Source organism: Acipenser ruthenus, chromosome 56 (assembly GCF_902713425.1).
Source record: "Acipenser ruthenus chromosome 56, fAciRut3.2 maternal haplotype, whole genome shotgun sequence".
In the NCBI taxonomy this organism is placed as follows: domain Eukaryota; kingdom Metazoa; phylum Chordata; class Actinopteri; order Acipenseriformes; family Acipenseridae; genus Acipenser; species Acipenser ruthenus.
The window spans coordinates 4,875,164-4,897,463 of NC_081244.1; the positions used below are offsets into that span (position 1 = coordinate 4,875,164).

A 22,300-nucleotide genomic window follows, 5' to 3' on the forward strand; every position below is an offset into this window, starting at 1 on the left:
TACAAAACTATTAAACACTGAGAGTGTTGGGGAATAATACATCACTGTAATCTGATTACATTTTTCAGTAACTTGTAACTGTAATCTGATTACATTTTTCAGTAATTTGTAACTGTAATCTGATTACATTTTTCAATAACTATAATTGTTCCTTTTTCAATGTCAAATGTAAACTGTGCCTGAGAAGTAACTATTTATAACTGTAACAAGTTACATTGTTTTTTAAGTAATAAGTTTCTATAACTAGTTACAATTTTATTTAAGTAACTTGTAACCAACAGATTACATTTTAAAAGTAACTTCCCCAACCCTGAACACAAACTAGTTTACAAATACCCTAAGAAACTCGATAAATTCAAGGTCTTCCAGTCAAAATGTAATTTTAGTATTTTTAGTAAACAGTTTTTAATTGGCAGTCCAAACAGGTTTGCTTATCCTGTCTCATTTTTTGAAAGACGTAAAGTACAATTTCACTCACACACAACAACGTCAGTTTTATGAAAACCTAACAGATAATATAAGTGGATGGAAAACTCTGTTGTTCTTTCTCACTGATTTCTAGACAGCATACTCCATTCCAATCCTGGCGTTTGCCTTTGTGTGTCACCCTGAAGTCCTCCCCATCTACACTGAGCTGCGCAGGTCAGTTACTATCATATTACTTTACAGAACCTCAGAGTTGCAAACCCCTTGGGACTACTCTGAAAATGCTTTTTTCAATGTGTTTTATTAAATGTGTGCAGTCTACACCCTCAGCCTGGTGAATAATACAATGACACAGCACAGTAATGTAAAACTCTGGCTCTGAAGTTTTTAAAACTGCTATAAATGGAAAAAGGCTACAATTATGATACCGTTGAAATTGTAACTGCAGCAAAAACACAGATTTATTTTGTGGGTTATCCTAGTGCTGGTTTATATTTTTAACACTGTGCATTCACGCAGCTTTTTCAGCCTCCTTTGGCTTGAACAAAAAAAAAAAAAAGCTTTATTTAAAATTAAAACGATCCTAGTAAAATTGCCCGTACTTGCGTTGAATGTCAGGATCCATTTGTTGGTATAGTAAAGTTTCCTTTGTGACCAGCATGTTATCGGAGTGGCTGTCTGGTTGCGTTGCATGTGGTTGAGTGATTGAATACTTCCCACTCAAAATGGGGTGTTCGGATGATATAAATGAGTTGGCTTGAGTCTGACAAGTTCTGTACTAAATAACACCGTCACATTATTATCGATCGATATCGGTTATCAGTCTCTAGAAGAAGCATCGGACACGTGTTGGTGTGTGTTTTATACAAGTCTCGACACCCCTGTGCGTGCGAAGCTTAGTTGCTGGCTTATCTCTGTGCGTCAGCAACATTTTGACCAGACCATTCCTGCTTGCACCAGGTCAGGTGAGGTCAGTTTTATTGACCCTGTAAAACAACCCCTGATAACAGCCAGATAACTGTGCACAGTTAGAGTCTCTTCATTAATCTGTTCACTGATACGGTAGCTCTGTTCTCAACTCACAGCTGTGGCGGGTGATGCATGTTTCTGATCTATTTTTTTGTTTGTTTAAATATTTGACAGGGCAACCAAAAAGAGAATGCAGAATGTGGCAAACATCTCAATTCTGGCTATGTTCATCATGTACCTCGTCACGGCTGTGTTTGGCTACTTGACTTTTTATAGTAAGTCAAAAACAATTCTGCAATACTCCTTGCTATGGTTCTATAAATGGAACGAGGCTACATTTTAGGTTACCGTTGAAATTCTATCTGTACAAAAACACAGACTTAAACTTAATACAACATTTATGTTACTTTTTAGTATATTTGAATTGCAATTACTGCAGCATAATTGTAACTATAATTGAACAAAAAAATCATTGTAAATGCAATTTTAGCAAACAATTCTGCTGTATTTATAACTATAATTGACATATAATCAACATTAATTTATGGCAATTCATGACAGTTGTATTAAATGCTGTTTGTTATTATGTAGTCTTGCACCATCTAGTGGTTATCAGATGTTTTGCACCCACCACTATGTAACAAATACACAGTAATTAGAGACGCTTGAACAGAAAGTGTTAGCGAGGAAACAGAAATATATCGCCATACTCGACTCAGTCAAAGCTTCACTTTGTTATAGTAAAGATAGTGGCATTATGAATCTTCTTTATACACGATACGTCTGACTCACTGGTATTTGTTAATTTACAGAACTTTGCTTGATAAAACTCCTATTTATTTTCAGAAACTACTACAAATCTCGTTCTCATTTTATGATTTACGTTCCAATGAATTGATTAAATTGTTTTTTTTAATGCTGTAGTGCGAACTATGGAAGCCCATTCCAAATTTCCGTAATAAGTTTGACATACTATCTAATTATTTTGACTTAATATTTCGTTATTTTGATTTACTCTTTCGTTATTTCGACTTACTGTCTCGTTATTTCTCGAAATTTTGCGGTGTATTCTGATGGGTTTGTGTGTGTCACTGTGCAGGTAACGTGGGAACTGAATTGTTACACACCTACAGCACGGTCGACCCCCTGGACACTCTCATACTGTGTGTTCGTGTGGCTGTGCTGGTGGCGGTCACCCTCACTGTCCCAGTGGTGCTATTCCCGGTAAGGATAACGGTCCGTGCCTTAATAAGAAAGTGTACTGACAAGAGGAGGGCATCTAGGCTGGAGAGATGTCATTATTTTAACAGCAGGGTGTGCATGTGTGAAATGCATGATTTATTATTAGAAGGACTAAGAGGGAACCAAGTTATATTGGAAAACAGTTACAAAAGAAGGAAAGAATGATGTCACCACATGCTGGGTATAAATGAAAGCTCTGAATGAACACAAGAACATTAGCACGTGGACCATTTATGATTTTAAAGACTTCAATCAAGTCCCCTCTTTGCCTTTTTCGTAGTCTGAAGAAATTTCATTCTTTTAATCTGTCTTTATAGCTCATGTCATTTTATTTTTTTTGTACTCAAGAAGGTACAGAGAAGGTACTGATCCCAGGGCTTAATGACATGAGCTGTAAGAAAGAATTAAATCTCTTCAGCCTAGGAAAAAGAAGGGAAAGAGGGGGCTTGATTGAAGTCTTTCAAATCATAAACGTTCTCGATAACCCAAGACTTCAAATTCAACAGAGAAAACGGGAGGGCAGAAATGGAAGCTGGGTAGAGTTTAGAACAGGAAGTAGGAAGCACTTTTTTACACAGAGAGTTATAAATGCATGGAATAGCCTACCAGGTGAAGAGCTAAAACACTGGGAGCATTTAAAAATCTGTGCTTTTAAATTAGTTCCCCCCAATAGGGGAGAATGGTGCGCTAACAAGGGACGAGCCCTGATGGGCCGAACGGCCTTTTCTCGTTCCCAAACTGTTCTTATGTTCTCTGTTCTCCTGCTCTCCTTTTAGATCCGTCGTGCTGTGATGCAGTTGCTGTTTCCGGGGAGGGATTTTCACTGGGTGCGCCACGTGGGAATCGCAGTCTGTCTCCTTATCGTCGTTAACCTGCTCGTCATCTTTGTGCCCAACATCCGAGACATCTTCGGCATCATTGGTGAGGAGCAAAGCAGGGCCAATTATTCACATACTTTTGAGGCATGGGGACTGAACTGCTCCCTCCCTCACTCACCCCCCTGAGAGAAAGGGTGCTCCCTCCAGTCCAGGGCAGGCTTGAGGCATGGAGACTGAACTGCTCCCTCCCTCACTCACCCCCCTAAGAGAAAGGGTGCTCCCTCCAGTCCAGGGCAGGCTTGAGGCATGGAGACTAAACTGCTCCCTCCAGTCCAGACACATGCACTATTTTAATTGAAATATCCATGCATAGGATACTATGGCTGTGGTTCAATTTCTTATGATTACAACATTTATTGTCTATCAATAAAGCACAATTAAGACTTGAATGGATCACAATTGAAACTTAACAAGATTACATTTATTTGATTCCAAAGCACGAACTTACATGTATTAATCCTCGGTTGCATTTAGTTATGTAAGCAGATTTCTACTGGGAGTCGATATAATATGAGATCTGGAGGTGTTGGAAATCGTCAAGGGGTGTCTCATAACTACACTTCTATTTATACTGAAAACACATCGTTTTAAAATAAGAGGGGACCTGTAACTATTTCCTTCTGTCTGTTCTTAAGAAGCTCCTCATAAACCAATTGATATCAAACAGGCCATTATGCTTCTTTACAATATATACCATAAATATAGGGCAGTACATACAGATTCTCTTGCCAAAGCTTGATATAATACATTTGTCGAAACCATGTCTTTGAACAGTACCCTCAGTCATTGCCAATCGACAATTTGACTTTCGATACATAGAGCCAAAAGTTTTGCATCAGTCTGTAGAATGGACTAATTTTGAATGAAACCTGCTGAATAATGTTACGTTAACATATTGAATTGCACACCGCTATGTAGATGGGCTTATCCCTCTGTATCCAGTATGTATACACTTATGTATTACACTTCAGCCATCAACACCAGACAGAAGGATATCTACATCATCATACGGAAGGAAACGCAAATGGATGGAGACGCAGATGGATCACATTAGTGGGTGCTTATCTTGGCGAGAGCCGGGTTCAAATCAGCTTGAAGTTTTAACATCTACTCTCATGTAATGGAAATCGTGCAGTACCAGATGTTTTAAGATGCTGATCAAAAACAGAAAATCTTCTGAAACGTGACAGTAACAGGTGTCATGATGTTTCAGTGAAGAACAGAATTATTTTGGAAGAGAGGCCATGCGGCCCATCTAAGCATCTAAAGGCCAACAAGATGCTCGGATATATTGTGAGAAGTGTTGAATTTAAATCAAGGGAAGTAATGTTAAAACTTTACAATGCATTAGTAAGACCTCACCTAGAATATTGTGTTCAGTTCTGGTCACCTCGTTACAAAAAGGATATTGCTGCTCTAGACAGAGTGCAAAGAAGAGCAACCAGAATTATCCCAGGTTTAAAAGGCATGTCGTATGCAGACAGGCTAAAAGAATTGAATCTATTCAGTCTTGAACAAAGAAGACTACGCGACGATCTGATTCAAACATTCAAAATCCTAAAAGGTATTGACAATGTCAACCCAGGGGACTTTTTTGACCTGAAAAAAGAAACAAGGACCAGGGGTCACAAATGGAGATTAGATAAAGGGGCATTCAGAACAGAAAATAGGAGGCCCTTTTTTACACAGAGAATTGTGAGGGTCTGGAACCAACTCCTCAGTAATGTTGTTGAAGCTGACACCCTGGGATCCTTCAAGAAGCTGCTTGATGAGATTCTGGGATCAATAAGCTACTAACAACCAAACGAGCAAGATGGGCTGAATGGGGCCTCCTCTCGTTTGGAAACTTTCTTATGTTCTTATGTTCTTATGTATCCAGGTGCAACTTCTGCTCCCAGCCTGATCTTTATCCTGCCTGGAATCTTCTACATACGGATTGTGCCTGAAGAGCAGGAGCCTTTGAAATCCAGACCTAAAATCCAGGTACGTCAAACCCTCCACTGAAACTCAGCTGCGCTGTACATTAGATCTAGCATATTAAACACATCCAAGCTGCTATGACTCATTGATGAAGTTGGGAGGGTGTCAAAACCAATACAATAGATCAGGCATTTTATTATAGTGATGAACACAGGAACATTTACGAACGAGAGGAGGCCATTCGGCCCATCAGTGCTTGCCTGGTTCCTAGTAGCTGATGGATCTCAAAGCTTTGTCAATTTGGGTCTTAAAGGATCTCCACACTGTCTGGCACTGTGGTCACCAGAATTGAACACAGTATTCTAAGTGCGGTCTCATCAGTACATTACACAACCGGATTGTAATCTCCTTTGATTCTCTCTCTCTCTCTCTCTCTCTCTCTCTCTCTCTCTCTCTCTCTCTCTCTCTCTCTCTCTCTCTCTCATTGCAGGCCGCCATTTTCGCTGCTGTCGGCTTCATCTTCATGATCATGAGCATATCGTTTATCATCTTGGACTGGGTTAAAGGCGGAGGAAACAGCGTGGGTGGACACTAGCCTCAGAGAACAGAAACTGCATGAAACCTTTCCCCACTGGACTTCTTCACAAACCCCACAAAAGACAATGGCTGTCCGCCAATCCAATACCATTAAAAAAAGAAAAACGATCCCCATTTTCTTGAAAACGTTGTCATCGGTTACTAAACAAACACTGAAAGATTATCGATTTGTTTTGATGAGAAGACAGCTGTCACCAACTCCTTGGAAAAAAAATAAAAACTCTCTTTAGTAGAGCTGATAAGAAATGGAGCCTGTCTCTCAGTCAGTTGCCAAGTAAACCAACATATTTCACTAGTCATGTTCAGTGGTCCTGAGTGATTTACATTGTGTCTCTACTGTGTACTTACGAATGTTGTTAAGTACACAGTAACTATGCATAATAACATTGTAATGATGTGTAAGTACACATGTATTTACTAAGTAACTACTATGTAAATACACAGAAATTAGATGCCCTTAATGGAAAGTGTTACTCTTTTTTTTAATCATAGTTCCACATTTGGCCCACTCAAATATAAGAAAATATATATATATATTCTGTATATATTTTTTTTTTACCAAGAAAAAAATCACGATTTGAGAATAAACAAAATTCATTGATAAATTGCCCTGGTGATAACATAAATGGTCTTTGTTAAACCTGGAAATAATTTGATAATTTTTTTTCTGATGTGTAAGCCATATACCAAAACCTTGAAATATAAAGGAGCACTGTACTTCAATAAAATAATTCATAATAGGGACTTTATTTATATTTGAAGCTTCCAAAAAAAATCCATTTTTATAAAATATTATTGGTGGTGGTTTGCTCTAATCCAGATATCTGATGCCTCCTAAATGTATTACATAAACCAAAGCTTTTTGATTGGTTTGCCCTGAGCCAATAATAAGGCTCTAATGTTTATATTCAGCTGTTCAAATGGAACGGTTACAGATGTCAACAGTGTATTCTTGTACAGGAACAGTAAGGGTTAATAAATGGGCTATTGCTTTTGAAGTTTTGGGTACAGTCTGTTGTGTGTTAAAAACAATGCCATTTCTTTATATAAAGTTCACAAACTAGTTCCAGTACTAGGTCTTAAAAGCTGTCACGTTTTCCATTATGAAACCATTAACCTGCCCCCCTGCAACATTCTGCCCCCAGTGGATCTAGCAAATCCCCAATCTGTGTCATATTACTGGTGAATAAATTGATTGGAAGAAGAGCAGTGGACCAAAAGCATCGGACCCCCCTGTCTGTCCAAAGCAAAACGCTCAAATTAACATTATTTTTTAGCATGAGCAATGCAAGGGAGGGGAGTTTTCTAAATAAATAAAGAAAAATCACCTGAAATCCCCACTGGTTCACTTGTTTTAATCCTATCAATAGCCAGCTGCTTCCTCTATTAACTGGCATGCTTTTAGCCAGTGATAGACTTCCTGGAAGGCAAGGTAAGCAAACTGAGAACTTAATGTAGTACTGGATGTCTGTTATATCTTTAAATGGAAGTGCAGCATGAAATGACATCATACGGGTTGGCATAGCAACAATAACAACACAAAATACAGGAAGAGAAATAAACAGATCATACAGTTCAACACCAGGCAGCATTTTATCATTCCTACTTCTATGCTTTGCCATGCTTCCACTGTACTTTGCTGTGCTTTTGCTATGGGAAACTTTTAGAAGGGTTAGTTTACCATGGTTTGTTTTTTTTAATATGCTTTAGCAGACCCCTGTGGGCTTTACAATGCTTGCATGTGGTTTGATGTGCTTTTGCTATGCTTTGTTTTCCCTTATTCAAGTTTTCTAAGAGATTGCAATGTCATGTTTTAGCAGTGACCACATGTCATGCTGCTGAACAACGTATTGAGACCAAAGTATTTTAAAGGCATTAAAAGAAAATTGCACTGGTGGGCCAGCACAAGGTTGCAATGTGGTGTTGTTTTTCTATTGTATATGTTGCTATGCTTTGTGTATTTTCTTTAACTCAATGCAAAGGCAAGCTTGTGGAAAAGTACTGAGAAGGACACACATTCCCTATGCTGGTATGATCTATGGAGGTGTCTTGTACTCTTCTGTACCAACTGTCTGTGTCTTGTAATCTCCTGAAGCAATATGTCCTATTAGCAGGGTGTGTGGGTCAAACGCATGGATTGTGAGTGTGTTTATCTTAGTAAATTAGAAGTGATCAAGAGAAAGACAGTATAGGAGGATACCCGGCTGTACTGGAGTTAAACAGTGAAAGAATTGTTGAAGAATGATGGCGCCCCAGGTTGGACATGAAAAGCTCTTTGTTAGACCAGAGGAAGAAGAGAAAACTGCATCTCCAAAATGGGTAACTATGCCTGTTTCATACAGCTTGATGTTCTGTAAGTCTAATAAAGTATTCATATTAAACTGACTAATTGGTGTATTGAGCCAATCCACAAAATAAGACTCAAATCAGTGAGCCAGTTACCAATAGGATTCAATACACATGGAAAAAATAACAATGTGACAAGAGATAGGTTGTGCAAATATGTACAGTATTACCATTAAAGGTGATAAGCCCCCATAGTAAATATCGGTGTCTCTTGTTGGCAACATTGCCAGAGACCTTTGTCCAGTCACTATGAAAACGTCACTAAAACTACACATAGTAATAAACTTTATAATGCTGCTATATAGCTTCTTATTGTTTAATGAAGGAAGTTAAAAGCATGTTCTATAAAACAAATCTCTCAGCTGCACATCACAGTTAAAAAAAAAAAAAACTCCCCAGCAAACAAAAATAATGAAGAAGTTCAAACCCAGCACAAGCTGTGGTGAAGTGACTTCCTGTTTTGAGAAACAGTTTTTTAAAAAGCCACACGGAAGTGTTGAGGGGCGCTGCCTTAGTTTGTACTTATGTACCCTGTTTGGGACGGGGGGCTTTTGAATTCTTTTTTGGTTGAGGACCTTTACGGGAGGATTCAAGCATGAGCAGGGGTTCAAAGGGAACCCAAGCGCAGGAGAACTGGTCCAGTTCTCTGCTCAGCAGCCAAGAAAATGACAAGCTTTTTGACCTGCTAGGACGCAGATGTGTGGTGAGTCGAGAGGCCTCATTCATTTCCTTCAGGGTTACCAGATTTCCAGAACGAAAAACCAGGGCATGTGAAGCTGTACCAGCTCAAATCACTGTACATAATACAATAACACTGTGGTCATTTCAAAGTTAAACATGTTTTACAGAGCAGAATGATTCATTGTTGTCTTTTTCTGACAGTTAAAAGAGTGTGATGCATATCTGATTATTTCATTTTGGTCCGTTCCAGCCCTTCTCTTTTTTTTCAGGGAACACAAAAAAGATATAAAAAATATATCTCTGAAAGGACTGTATCTTAAAATAAGTCGGCTTCCATTCAGATGTACTGTAGTTGATTTTGTTGGTGCAGTACTATATTTTCAACAGTATTTTAATTCAGAACGATATGATTCTGAAAATATCACTTGCCAAAAGAGACGACAAGTACACTGTAATACTTTTAAATCTGGTACGTATTGCAGCAGTGTGTAAAATCTGCTGTTATCGACCCAACAGCAAAATGAAATCGAAATGTTACCCATGCACAGAACTGCGTAAAACGTAAAAGGCAATGCAATTTAGCAAAAGATTTAAAAAAAAAAAAAACAGTTTCCAGAATTAAAGCAGTATCCAAAGTCAGTATTTAAAATTGCAGAATATAGTGCTCGATCAGGTCGTAATGTTACAGTTCACTTGCAAATGAAAATGCACAAAAACAACTCACAGATTTTAAAAAAAGACATCACAGTATCTAAAACTGTTTAATGATTAACTGTTTTACATTACAGTAGCTGGTCTTGTTCGCTTTGTTTTGGCTGCATTTTCGTCAGGTGAAACTGGAGGAAGCGTTGGGTAACTGCACAATAAAGACCAAAAGAAACGCGAGCTGTGACGGATAATCAAATAAATTGTAACATTGACGAGATGGGCTTTGTGTCAGAAAACTCTTGTAGCTTTGTGTGTGTGTGTGTGTGTGTGTTTGAAAGGAGGTTTAACTGCAGTATACAAACATGGGTTGTGTTGCTTGATAAAATATTTGTACATGAGACAATTATTTATTCAGCAATACAAACAGCATTGCGAAAGCGCTTATCCAATTGTCATGAAACTTGGTATTAACAAAAGGGCATTTATGAGAGTGTCTGTCTGTCTGTATGTCATGCTTCCATCTGTAAACCTAATATTACATTGTGGGATCAGGGCTGATGTCAGCACCCGGGCAAACCAGGGCAAGCACCCGGGGGCCCCGACACCACAGGGGGGCCCACGCAACCTCCACGCGTACCTACTGAAGCAGCCTTTAGTGCTAGAAAGGTCTATTTTCCTGTTTCCCTCCTGTTCCCTTAGTCCCGCCTCTTCTCACTCCCTACTGGCTTCCGTCCGCCCCAGTTCTTCGTAAATCCGAAAGCTATTGGCTGATCTCGACGCACAATTATACAGCTGTGCCAATTAAAGACAATTTATAATTGGCACGTTTCCATCTGCAGCTCATGTCTCCAGACATTTCCGGTTTAGCGAGGGGCTACTGATTATGATAACCCTTTTTGATAGAAACATATTTTGGATTTGAGGGTGAAGGCCCTGCTTGGAATTGACGTTATTTAGAATATCATATTCTGGTAATATATGGAGGTGTCCCTCTGTCTGTGTCACACTTACAACTTTACCATGATACCAACACCTTATTCGTATAATGACATCTAGATGGACTATTTCTCCGATGTATAGCGGAGGTGTTTGTTCCATATATCTTTAAAACCAGTAGTGATGATACCTGGTATAAACATGATTTAGCATTTGAGCACCTTCGAGAACTGCTACAAGATACAGAGCTAAGCCACATCCTCTTCTATTCCGAGCTGGGTCTTCATCGACTTCTGTCTTTTAAACTACGAGGAATTTGACACAGATAGCAGATCAGTCTAAAATGCTGAAGCTACACAGAAAAACAACGATTCCAGTGTATTGCAATATAGATAGATCCTGGTAAAAGTTTAGCTTAGTGAAATGATAGCAACGTTTATTGGTAAAGCACAGGCAAGCATTGCAAAGCACAGAGGCATGGTAAAGCTTATGTATGCACTATAAAGAAACAGAGAGGCATGTTAGAGCATATGTGAGCATTGTAAAGCCCAGAGAAGTATGTTAAAGCATATTAAAAAAACATGGCAAACCATGGTAAACTATGGTAAAAAGCATGTGGAAACTGCAAAATGATTTACAGTGGTAAACTTTTATAAGGGCATTGAGATTCAAATGATATTTCTCTAGTTGGTTTTTTCCTGACCCTTTACCTTTTTGTGATATTTACAATGTGACTGATACCGACTGCTATTATTTAGACTGTATGAGCCACTAAATAGTGATATTAAGCTCTATTAAGCTGTATTAAGGATAGTAACTAATACAACAAAAGTGTTTTTATCTGAGTTCAGGAGCTTCTGTATTTGACGCAGATGGATCACATTAGTTTACTGTAAAGCTACGTCTTAGTGGGTGCTTATCTTGGCGAGAGCCGAGTTCAAATCAGCATGAAGTTTTAACATCTACTCTCGTGTAATGGAAATCGTACAGTAACAGGGGTTTTAACATGCTGATCAAAAACAGAACATCTTCTGAAACTTGACAATAACAGGTGTCATGATGTTTCAGTGAAGAACAGAATTTTTTGAAAGAGAGGCCATGCGGCCCATCTAAGCTTGTCCGGTTCCTGGTAGCTGATTGATCATGGTCGACCCCCTGGACACTCTTGTAATGTGTGTTCGTGTGGCTGTGCTGGTGGCGATCACCCTCACTGTCCCTGTGGTGCTTTTATAAGAATAACGTTCTGCTTTACATTGATTTCTGTGCCTTAATAAGGAAGTGTACTGACAAGAGGAGGGCATCTAGGCTGGAGAGATGTCATTATTTTAACAGCAGGGTGTGTGTGTGTGTGTGTGTGTGTGTGTGTGTGTGTGTGTGTGTGTGTGTGTGTGTGTGTGTGTGTGAAATGCATGATTTATTATTAGAAGGACTAAAAGGGAACCAAGTTATATTGGAAAACAGTTATAAAAGAACGGCTTGTTAAAGAATGATGTCATCACAGGCTGGGTATAAAAAAGCTTGGATAGAGTTTATTTGTTGGACCAAAGGAAAATGGGAGACTGCCTGGCAATACCAGGTAATTTAAACTTCATGTTGTTGAAGCGGACACTCTGGGATCCGTCAAGAAGCTGCTTGATGAGATTCTGGGATCAATAAGCTACTAACAACCAAACGAGCAAGATGGGCTGAATGGCCTCCTCTCGTTTGCAAACTTTCTTATGTTCTTATGTTCTTATGTTCTTAACCCCGAAATTGGTAATTATGCACAAAGTACCCGACTCGTATTGCATGCTGATTTTGAGATTTAATACAGAATTACAGTAGTATTAAACAAGAGGAGGCCATCCAGACCTCAGAGCTCGTCCGGTTCCTAGCAGCTGATTGATCTCAGATGTTTGTCAAGTCGGGTCTTAAAGGATCCCTGTGATTCAGCCTCAACAACATAACTAGGTAACCCATTCCATCCCCTCCCCACTCTCTGTGTGAAGAAGTGTCTCCTTCAGTAACATGACTAGGTAACCCATTCCATCCCCTCCCCACTCTCTGTGTGAAGAAGAGTCTCCTTCAACAACATGACTAGGTAACCCATTCCATCCCCTCACCACTCTCTATGTGAAGAAGTGTCTCCTTCAGTAACATGACTAGGTAACCCATTCCATCCCCTCCCCACTCTCTGTGTGAAGAAGTGTCTCCTTCAGTAACATGACTAGGTAACCCATTCCATCCCCTCCCCACTCTCTGTGTGAAGAAGTGTCTCCTTCAGCAACATGACTAGGTAACCCATTCCATCCCCTCGCCACTCTCTGTGTGAAGAAGAGTCTCCTTCAGCAACATGACTAGGTAACCCATTCCATCCCCTCACCACTCTCTGTGTGAAGAAGAGTCTCCTTCAACAACATGACTAGGTAACCCATTCCATCCCCTCACCACTCTCTGTGTGAAGAAGTGTCTCCTTCAACAACATGACTAGGTAACCCATTCCATCCCCTCACCACTCTCTGTGTGAAGAAGAGTCTCCTTCAGCAACATGACTAGGTAACCCATTCCATCCCCTCACCACTCTCTGTGTGAAGAAGCATCTCCTTCAACAACATGACTAGGTAACCCATTCCATCCCCTCCCCACTCTCTGTGTGAAGAAGTGTCTCCTTCCCTCTGTCCTAAGTCAGTCTCCACTTATCCTCCTACTATGTATGTGTCTTATTATAAGAAACATCATTTCACACATTTTCAGCTGCTTCCTCTCACCCAAACTACAAGAAGAAACATCCTACACAGAACATATTCTACAATATAGTCAGTTGGGCTGTGCAAAAGTATGTTTTTAATGCCTGTTGAACCGCATGATGATTAATAATAACCTGAACTGAAACAGAAAGACAGAGAAGAGATGACTGTGTGAAAAAGAAAGAGTCAATTTCGAGTTTTGCTAAACAGGAAGGATGTTCTGTTTCTGCGGTGTTACAAGTTATTGCTTTGCTCGGCTCTGCCGAACAAACTGCAAACACAACGCAATCAATTGTGCCTGCCGTTATATCATGGATGTACAATCCTAAGAATATTCGAATAAAATGTATCACAAAGCACAGGCAAGCATTGTAAAGCACAGAAAGGTGTGGTAAAGCATAGGGAAGCATTGTAAAGCACAGAGAGGTCTGGTAAAGCATAGGGAAGCATTGTAAAGCACAGAGAGGTCTGGTAAAGCATAGGGAAGCATTGTAAAGCACAGAAAGGTGTGGTAAAGTATATTAAGAAGCAAAGCATGGTAAACTAACCCTTATAAAAGTGTCCCATAGAAAAAGCATAGCCAAGTGTAATAAAGCACAGTGAAAGCAAACTACTTCAGTCTTCATCCTGTTGTTTAGCAGTATGTGATCATTGCTAAAAGAGGACCAGGTTTGAGAAGCCCTGGCATAGTAAAACCATGGGAAAAGCATGGAGGACTATTGCAAAAATACCGTGGTAAAGTTTTATAAGGGAGGCTATGCATTATTCAGAGGTTTGTTACACAGAGTCAGTCACGTGTGTGTATGTGTGTGTGTTTCAGAGTCTCGCATCTACAGTAGTTCAGCTCTGCATGGCTCTGCCTAACAGCAGGGATCGCTGGAGTCAACAGCATTGCGGAGTCGTGTGTTTTGTGAAGGACAACCCCAAGAGGTCTTACTTCATCAGGCTCTATGACATCACGGTAAGTTTCGGGGTGATCCGGGACAAACGAACCCCTCAATATAACTGCCATGTTTAAAGAGGGGTTCCGAAAAATATAGCGTTACCCGTCCCCACGTGTTGCTACAACTGTTTAAATAACATCCCTGTCATTTTTCTTCTCATTGTTAAGATTCTGACAACTTTTTACACCAACTTTAAAGTCTGTTTCAAAGCTCTTTTCAAAATGCCCGCTCTAGTGCACTGGGGTTTGAGATCTTTCCTCTAAAAAACAAAACATAACAACAAATGCTCTGGCTTTGCTGTTCCGTACCACATCAGGTCTTGCTGTGTTACCTGTTTGACAATGTGGGAAATAATCCTTACACTATCAGTGCACTAGAGCAGGCATTTTGAAAAGAGCTTTGAAACAGACTTTAAAGTTCTAAGTGTAAAAAGCTGTCAGGATGTTAACAATGAAAAGAAAAATGACAGGTTATTTAAACAGGTGTAGCAACACGTGGGGACGTGTAGCGCTATATTTTTCAGAACCTCGCTATGACCTCTTTAAAGAACTGTTCTAAGCTGCTGTTTCCTGTTTCAGGAGGGGACATTGATCTGGGAACAGGAACTCTATAACCAGTTTGAATATACCGCACGATCCCCATTCTTCCATACCTTCAGTGGAGATGTGAGTATTGATGATGCAGTCATGGGCCTTAAAATAAATCATTGCATTGCATTTCACCAATATATGTAGAGGCGATGCTCTTTCTATCTCTCTTATCCATTACTAGATCTCAATCAAACTAATATAGCCTACCACTACCAGCAGTATACTGTTTCTCTCTCTCTCTCTCTCTCTCTCTCTCTCTCTCTCTCTCTCTCTCTCTCTCTCTTTCTCTCTCTCTCTCTCTCTCTCGCTCTCTGTAGACGTGATGATCTATCTATCTATCTATCTATCTATCTATCTATCTATCTATCTATCTATCTATCTATCTATCTATCTATGCATACACTGCTTGCACTAATACAATCCTTGTTCGAGGGTCTTGGGATAGACTTTTCAAAGACTGTGTTTGTGTTTGGTGTACTAACAACGCCTCCCGAGGCAGCTCACCCCTCTCTCTGTTCCTTTTGCTCCTCAATAGGATGGCCAGTTTGATCTGACCCAGAATTTTGTCTTTGTGCCTGTATAGTATTTGCCCGCAAAGATATATACATGTTGTGTGATACACTTCACTGATTCTGTCCTGTCCCCTGTCGGTGAGATGAGGTTAAAAGCTCTAAAACCACGCTTGCTGTGGACGGGTTCGCCAGTTCACGCCCAGCCTCTGCCCTGTTAGACTGGGATTTCATAGATTGGCTTCAGGTATGTTGTTGAGGCAGAGCCATTGGGCTCCATTAAGACCTGAGTTAACCTTTGAGATCAACCAGCTACTAGGAGCCGGATGAGTTCCTAGCCTCCTCTCGTTCGTAAACCTTCTTATTTTTGTTATAAAAGGGTGTTTTAAAAACTGGATGACGAATGGTACACAAAATGATTCTAAATTACAAGAAGAATACATTCGTTGTCTGTGATGTTTTAGACAGAAATACACAGTCCCGTCACAGAGTTGATGAACCGGGACATTTTGACTGATCGGTTTTTCCCATCTCTCCTGTCAAAGGACTGCCAGGTAGGGCTGAACTTCGCAAACGAAAGTGAAGCGGCAACTTTCAAGGTGAACGTGGAACAGAAGATTAACCAACGATTGAACCGACAAGGTGAGTTGAAGACCTGGCCTCTCTGTCTGTCTGAGAAAGACACTGAAGGCTGTGAGTCTTATTCAAACAGCTTTGAGCAGGTTGTATCTCCACAAGCAGAGGAGAACTTGAAGCAATTATGGAAGCTGCTGTAAACCAAGGTCAGTACATTAGTCTAGTTTTTGTGAGGCACTGACTGGATGTTTAATGGTCTTCAGTAGAACATATAGCTTGAATCATGCCCAAGAAAGGCAACATTTGGCAGTGGAATGAAAGCAGATAAAAACAGATATGTTTAGCCATTCCCCTCTTTTCTATTGCAGAGAAAAGACAGCATCTCCCTCCTCCACCTGTTCCTGCTGATGGTGAGTTCATCCCTTGCTTCTTCTTGTCTTTTCCCAGCACTCACACACTCACTCAATCCTATCACAATTCTATCTCAAACTTTTTCTTTTTTAGACTTTTTACATTTGAGTTGTGCAATAACAACGTGTCGCACATTATTTTAAGGGCCGTCTATTGACAACTATGGATGATCAATTCCCAGTCGCTCATGCATTGTCTCACAATGCGCTGCCCACTACAGTAATTTATACCGATCTTAATGTATAACCCTTAGCTCAAAATGAACCAATGTTTGTAAACAGCTCATAAACTAAAAAAAGTGTCCCTTAAAGTGAAGCGTGACTAAAACTTGTCTTGAACCAAAAACTGTCTTGGATTCAAATTGGTTTTTTTATGGTATTTGTGTCTATGTGTGTGTGTTGTCCAGCAGATATCATTCAACTCTTTTGCTCTTTCTAGACAGAAGAGGTGGACTGCCCCCTCTCCCACCACCAAATGGTGAGTCTTCTTAATAGGGCTGTGCTGAACTATTTACCAGAGAGTATTAAATAAATCATTACTGTGTTTATTTCAAAGCTGTCCTTTTGAAAGACACACATGCTATAGCAAATCTGGATCTTCATTTTAAACGGTTTCTTGTCGTCGAAATTTCTAAATGCCTCTTTCTTGCCCCCCTCGCCCAGGATCCAGGTCTCCTACCTCAATCCCAATGCCCACCATTGATATTCAGAACCCTGACATTGTGACGTCTCGATACCGCTCAACCCCGACTCCGACCCCCGCCCACCTGCCCCTCGACAAGGGCAAGAAGGACAAGAAGAAGGGTGGAAAGAAATTCAAGCTGAGCAAGGCTGACATCGGAGCGCCCAGCAGTTTTATGTGAGTTTCACTTGATGCAGATCGTGATGAATCACTCCTTGATGGGCAGATCAGTGGAAGCTTCTGCTGCAGCTTCAGTGAGACACACAGTCTCATCGAATTATCTCATTCATTTAACATCTGCAGATATGAAATCAAGCTGAATGAAAAGCTGAATGAAGGAGAATTCTCCTTTCACCCTGGGAGCCGTATCAAGGCTGTGAACTGGCAACGAAAATAGAAACTAGCAGACGCAACATATTGCTCACATACAGCGAGCCTGATCTTAACCCCATCTTCAGAGCAACCGCTAAGACGCTAAAAAAGACCTTCTAGTCAAAACGTTTGTCATTGAATTTATTACGATTATTTTGAAAGAGATTTTCTTTTCTTTCTCTTTCAGGCATGTGTCTCACGTTGGTTGGGATCCCAATACAGGATTTGATGTAAGTTAGGGTTGCGTAGTTATCTTAATGTTAAATCCCAATTTTTGTACCTTTAATAACTTTGACTTCGTTCAATGGATTTGCACACAAATTTGGATGTTAGATCTCTTGATGTGGACGATTTCGTTCCGTTCAGATGTGCAATTTCCAAGATCCGGACAGGGAAAGCATGCAAAAAAAATGAGATTATTTTGCTGGTTCTTCAGCGACCAAACGGATCAGAATTTTGGTCTGAAAATTTCAGGGTTCAAAGGGGGCTGACCCAGAATAGTGTCGTTCGCTGGTTTGGTGAAAAAAAACACAAATTCATTCACGAGTTACATGGATTTGAAATGTTGGGTTCTGAGCATTTAATGGTTTGTGAAAGCCCTTGCCTTTCCATTCAATTCAATGGGCTGAGATTCCAATTCATTATAACAAATATGGATGTTATTAGACTGGACTTATAGATCTCTTGATCCGCCCCTCCTGCTCTGCACTGGACTCATCTGACCTCAGCACCACATTACTGGATCCTCAGCTGATGCGCTATCCTTGCACTATTGCAATACCATCATGTAACTGTGTATATAACTTGTTGTAATCCTATTTCATATGATATATTTAATAGTGTAATTTGCATTTACTTTAAATGATACTGTATTTAAACATTAATCTTGCATCATAATACTGTACTGCCCTGTAACAACTGTAAGTCGCCTTGGATAAAGGCGTCTGCCACATTAATAACAGTAATAATAGATGCTTTGCCACTGCCTGGTTGGTAGAAGCAATAAGCAGAGCCTGTGGTTGTTTTGCAGGTTAACAACATGGACCCCGATCTGAAGTGTCTCTTCTCCAAAGCTGGGATCAGTGATGCTCAGCTGGCGGACGCAGACACCTCGAAACTGATCCACGACTTCATTGAGGAGTCAGGGGGGCTGGAGGCTGTCAAGGAGGAGATGAGGAGACAAGGTAACAGGAGAGCTTCGTTCTTCTGCTGGAGGCTGCTTCATCCCGGAGAATCCTAGTTGCCAGTTAGTTTTCTTCTGCTTGTAAGGTGGTCTCAGTTAGTTTGGAAGTACAGATGGGGTCTGGTGAGTTTTGTTACTGTGCAATAAAAATGTTCAGAGTTCCTGACAGCCTCCATTGACGAGGTGTTCGTAACTCTGAGGTGTATTTTGAGATGCTAATTCTCTCCCCTTCTCTGTTCCAGAACCTTACCCACCTGCCCCTCGGTCCCGCAGCAACCCTCTGCCCCCTGTACCCTCTCCCACCCCCCCTCCCCCCCGAGGCAGATCCGGACCCCTCCCCCCTGTCCCAGGACAGCCCCAACGCGGCCCCCCTCCCCCCTCCAGAAGCCCAGCCCCCCCTCCCAACAGGAACACCCCCCCTCGACCCGCACCCATCAACAGAGGAGGTCCGCCCCCACCTCCTCCTGCCTCAGCTCACCTCCACCCCTCCCCTCCTGCCCCTCCTCCTGCAGGTGGACCTCCCCCTCCCCCTCCCCCCCCTCCTCCGCCCCCCGCACCCTCCCCAGGGCTACCTCCCCCTCCTCGCTCCGGAGCCCCTGCTCCCTCGACAGGAGGAAGAGGAGACCTTTTGGATCAGATCATTTCAGGCAAGAAGCTGAAAAGTGTAAGTCTGGAATAGCAGTTGAACCTATATTGAGCAAACAAAATCCCTCCATCTTCCTTATTGCACATTAAAAAGAAAAAACGCTATGAACGTAATTAAAGAAACTACAAAAATGATGTCGCAAAAGTCTACCGGGAGCCGTAATTGTAGTACGGCATTTCATATTACATTTCTTCAATCTGTATGTGGAAAACTAGAAAGCGGTGTGTGATTCAATATTTGAACATTATGCGGCAGGTTTCGTTTGACGTTACGAAGCAAAATGTGTTCATTCTATAGGGTGATGCAAAACTTGTACTCCTGTGTGTGTTTGTGTCTCAGGTACCAGACAGGCAGGACTCTGCTCCCTCTGACCAGGCAGAGAGCAGTGAAGGGCTGGTTGGGGCACTGATGATGGTGATGCAGAAGAGAAGCAAAGCCATCCACTCCTCAGGTGAGTGGAGGAGCATCTTGCTGTGGTCCTAGATTGAGTATAGAACACCAGACCTAATTTCACACCTAATGCATTATAAAGCATAGGCAAGCATTGTGAAGCATAGGCAATCATTGTAAAGGATAGGCAAGCATTGTAAAGCATAGGCAAGCATTGTGAAGCATAGGCAAGCATGGTAAAGCATAGGCAAGCATTGTGAAGCATAGGCAAGCATTGTAAAGGATAGGCAAGCATTGTAAAGGATAGGCAAGCATTGTAAAGGATAGGCAAGCATTGTAAAGCATAGGCAAGCATTGTAAAGTTACCAGAATATTTCTCTTTACAATTATGCAAACTAGCATTTAATGAGTATACTTTATTACACGTTGCATAACAGTGAAAGCTGCTAGCGTAAATGGGTTTTGAGATCTTAACAGTTAGTTCCTCAGGCATACATGCCAACAGACCCTATCTGGTCGGGACAGTCCCGATTTCCTTGCAAATGTCCCGATATTTACCCTTAGAAAAAAAATCATTTATTCTGCACAGCAGAGTTAGTGAAAACCACACGCTGTGCTCTTCATTATTATTATTATTATTATTTATTTCTTAGCAGACGCCCTTATCCAGGGCGATTTACAATCGTAAGCAAATACATTTCAAGTGTTACAATACAAGTAATACAATAAGAGCAAGAAATACAATAACTTTTGTTCAAGCAAAGTACAAGTGTGACAAACCACAATTCAATAATACAGCAGATAATAGTGATAGTTACATCAGGATATGATTAAATAGTGATAGTTACATCAGGATGTGATTAAATACAAAGTACTACAGGTTAAACACTTGGCAGATTACAGTATTCTGAAGTACAGGATTAAATGCAGTAAAATAGGGGGCAGATAAGAGCAAAATAAAGCACATTTACATGAAGGGTGATAGTGTCCCAGGATACAAACAGAGGAGTTCTACAGGTGCTCTTTGAAGAGGTGAGTCTTGAGGAGGCGCCGGAATGTGGTCAGGGATTGGCAGTCCTGACATCTGTAGGAAGGTCATTCCACCACTGCGGAGCAAGGGTGGAGAAGGAGTGGGCTCTGGAGGCAGGGGAGTGTAGCGGAGGTAGAGCTAGTCTTCTAGTGCAGGCGGAGCGGAGAGGTCGAGTGGGGGTGTAGGGAGAGATGAGGGTCTGGAGGTAGCTGGGTGCAGTCTGGTCAAGGCATCTGTAGGCTAGTACACATCTGCTGATCACTAACTTGGGCGGTGTTGAGTTGAGGGGATAAGTCTATCCAAATGTTGGCAAGTGTGCTCCAGGTAGTGTGTAAAAGACTGGCTTTATTTTCAGATGAAGAAGAGGAAGACAGAGCAGAGGATGATGACGACGATGAATGGGATGACTGATCACGCACTTTCCTCAAATTCGATTTTATTTTACATTTTTAATGAAGCTGGTAGCACACTGTCAGAAATCTTTTGAGGTTCATGTTTAATATTTGCGGTTTTATTTTTTGAGATCACGTTACATTAGAGACAGTACAGTACTAGCTAATATATATCATAAGAAAAGCAGTGAAAGCTGAATTATTTAAAAGAAAATAAATTGCAATAAATTAACAGTGTTGTCTTGATTTTTTTCTTTCATTGTGATGAAGTAAAATAATAATAATAATAATTTTTTTTAATGATAATGTTACAGTCAAATTCAAGTACACTATATTTCATTGCTGGACTCAGTAAAGTGCGCCCTCTTGTGACCCATTGTAAAAGTGCCGTTGGTTTCTAAATGAGAAAGATTTAGAACATGAGAAAAGGCCATTCGGCCCATCAAGGCTCGTCCCATGTTAGCGCACCATTCTCCCCTACTGTGGGGAACTAATTTAAAAGCACAGAATCTCTTTTTTTAAATGCTCCCAGTGTTTTAGCTCCTACTATGTCACCTGGTAGGCTATTCCATGCATTTATAACTCTCTGTGTAAAAAAAGTGCTTCCTACTTCCTGTTCTAAACGCTACCCAGCTTCCATTTCTGCCCTCCCGTTCTCTCTGTTGAATTTGAAGTCCTGTCTTGGGTTATCTAGAACAGTTATGATTTGAAAGACTTCAGTCAAGTCCCCTCTTTCCCTTCATTTTTCTAGACTGATTTAATTATGTACCATCTCGAGTACAGTGATGTATTTTTTGTAGTGAGGCGACCAAAACTGGACATGTTAGTGGCAACTGTGTGTAGTTTTGCCTCTATTAGTTACACAGTGTTTAGTATTTTGTATTTCTATAGTTACAGATTATTGATATAACTATACTTCTGTTAATGAAGACAAAAGATTGTTTTATGCTGTTGAATAAAATGTTCTAAAAAATACGATAGGTCTTTATCTAATTTCACATTCCATGTCCATTACCGTACCTACATATTTGTATATAACTGCTTATCAAATTTAATATTTCACTGCTATTACTTATTCTGTAGATACTGCTGATATTTGGCATGGACATCCCATTTTTCATCTTCCTGATATTATTATTTATTATTATTATTATTTATTTCTTAGAAGACGCCCTTATCCAGGGCGACTTAAAGTCATAAACAAAAA

General features: G+C 40.5%; 2 protein-coding genes across 3 annotated transcripts in view; both read left to right on the plus strand.

Moving 5' to 3' along the window:
* slc38a5b (solute carrier family 38 member 5b) overlaps window positions 1–7,030 on the plus strand; it is a 41,963-nt gene extending 34,933 nt beyond the window's left edge. For both annotated transcript variants that reach the window (XM_034007189.3, XM_034007190.3), the window contains exons 11-16: window positions 563–642; window positions 1,570–1,670; window positions 2,495–2,619; window positions 3,414–3,558; window positions 5,395–5,498; window positions 5,926–7,030. In XM_034007189.3, the coding sequence (XP_033863080.1) occupies window positions 563–642; window positions 1,570–1,670; window positions 2,495–2,619; window positions 3,414–3,558; window positions 5,395–5,498; window positions 5,926–6,030 (660 nt within the window). In that variant the 3' untranslated portion in view covers window positions 6,031–7,030. The remainder of the gene's footprint in view (window positions 1–562; window positions 643–1,569; window positions 1,671–2,494; window positions 2,620–3,413; window positions 3,559–5,394; window positions 5,499–5,925) is intronic.
* A 1,824-nt stretch (window positions 7,031–8,854) lies between these two features.
* On the plus strand, window positions 8,855–22,068 carry wasb (WASP actin nucleation promoting factor b). The gene is made up of 12 exons (XM_034007007.3): window positions 8,855–9,081; window positions 14,190–14,330; window positions 14,892–14,978; window positions 15,958–16,054; window positions 16,357–16,398; window positions 16,838–16,876; window positions 17,062–17,257; window positions 17,640–17,682; window positions 18,483–18,636; window positions 18,878–19,299; window positions 19,621–19,732; window positions 21,057–22,068. Exons 1-12 carry the CDS (start codon window positions 8,974–8,976, stop codon window positions 21,110–21,112), a joined length of 1,497 nt encoding a protein of 498 aa, XP_033862898.3. The 5' UTR covers window positions 8,855–8,973; the 3' UTR covers window positions 21,113–22,068.
* The last annotated feature ends 232 nt before the right edge of the window (window positions 22,069–22,300 follow it).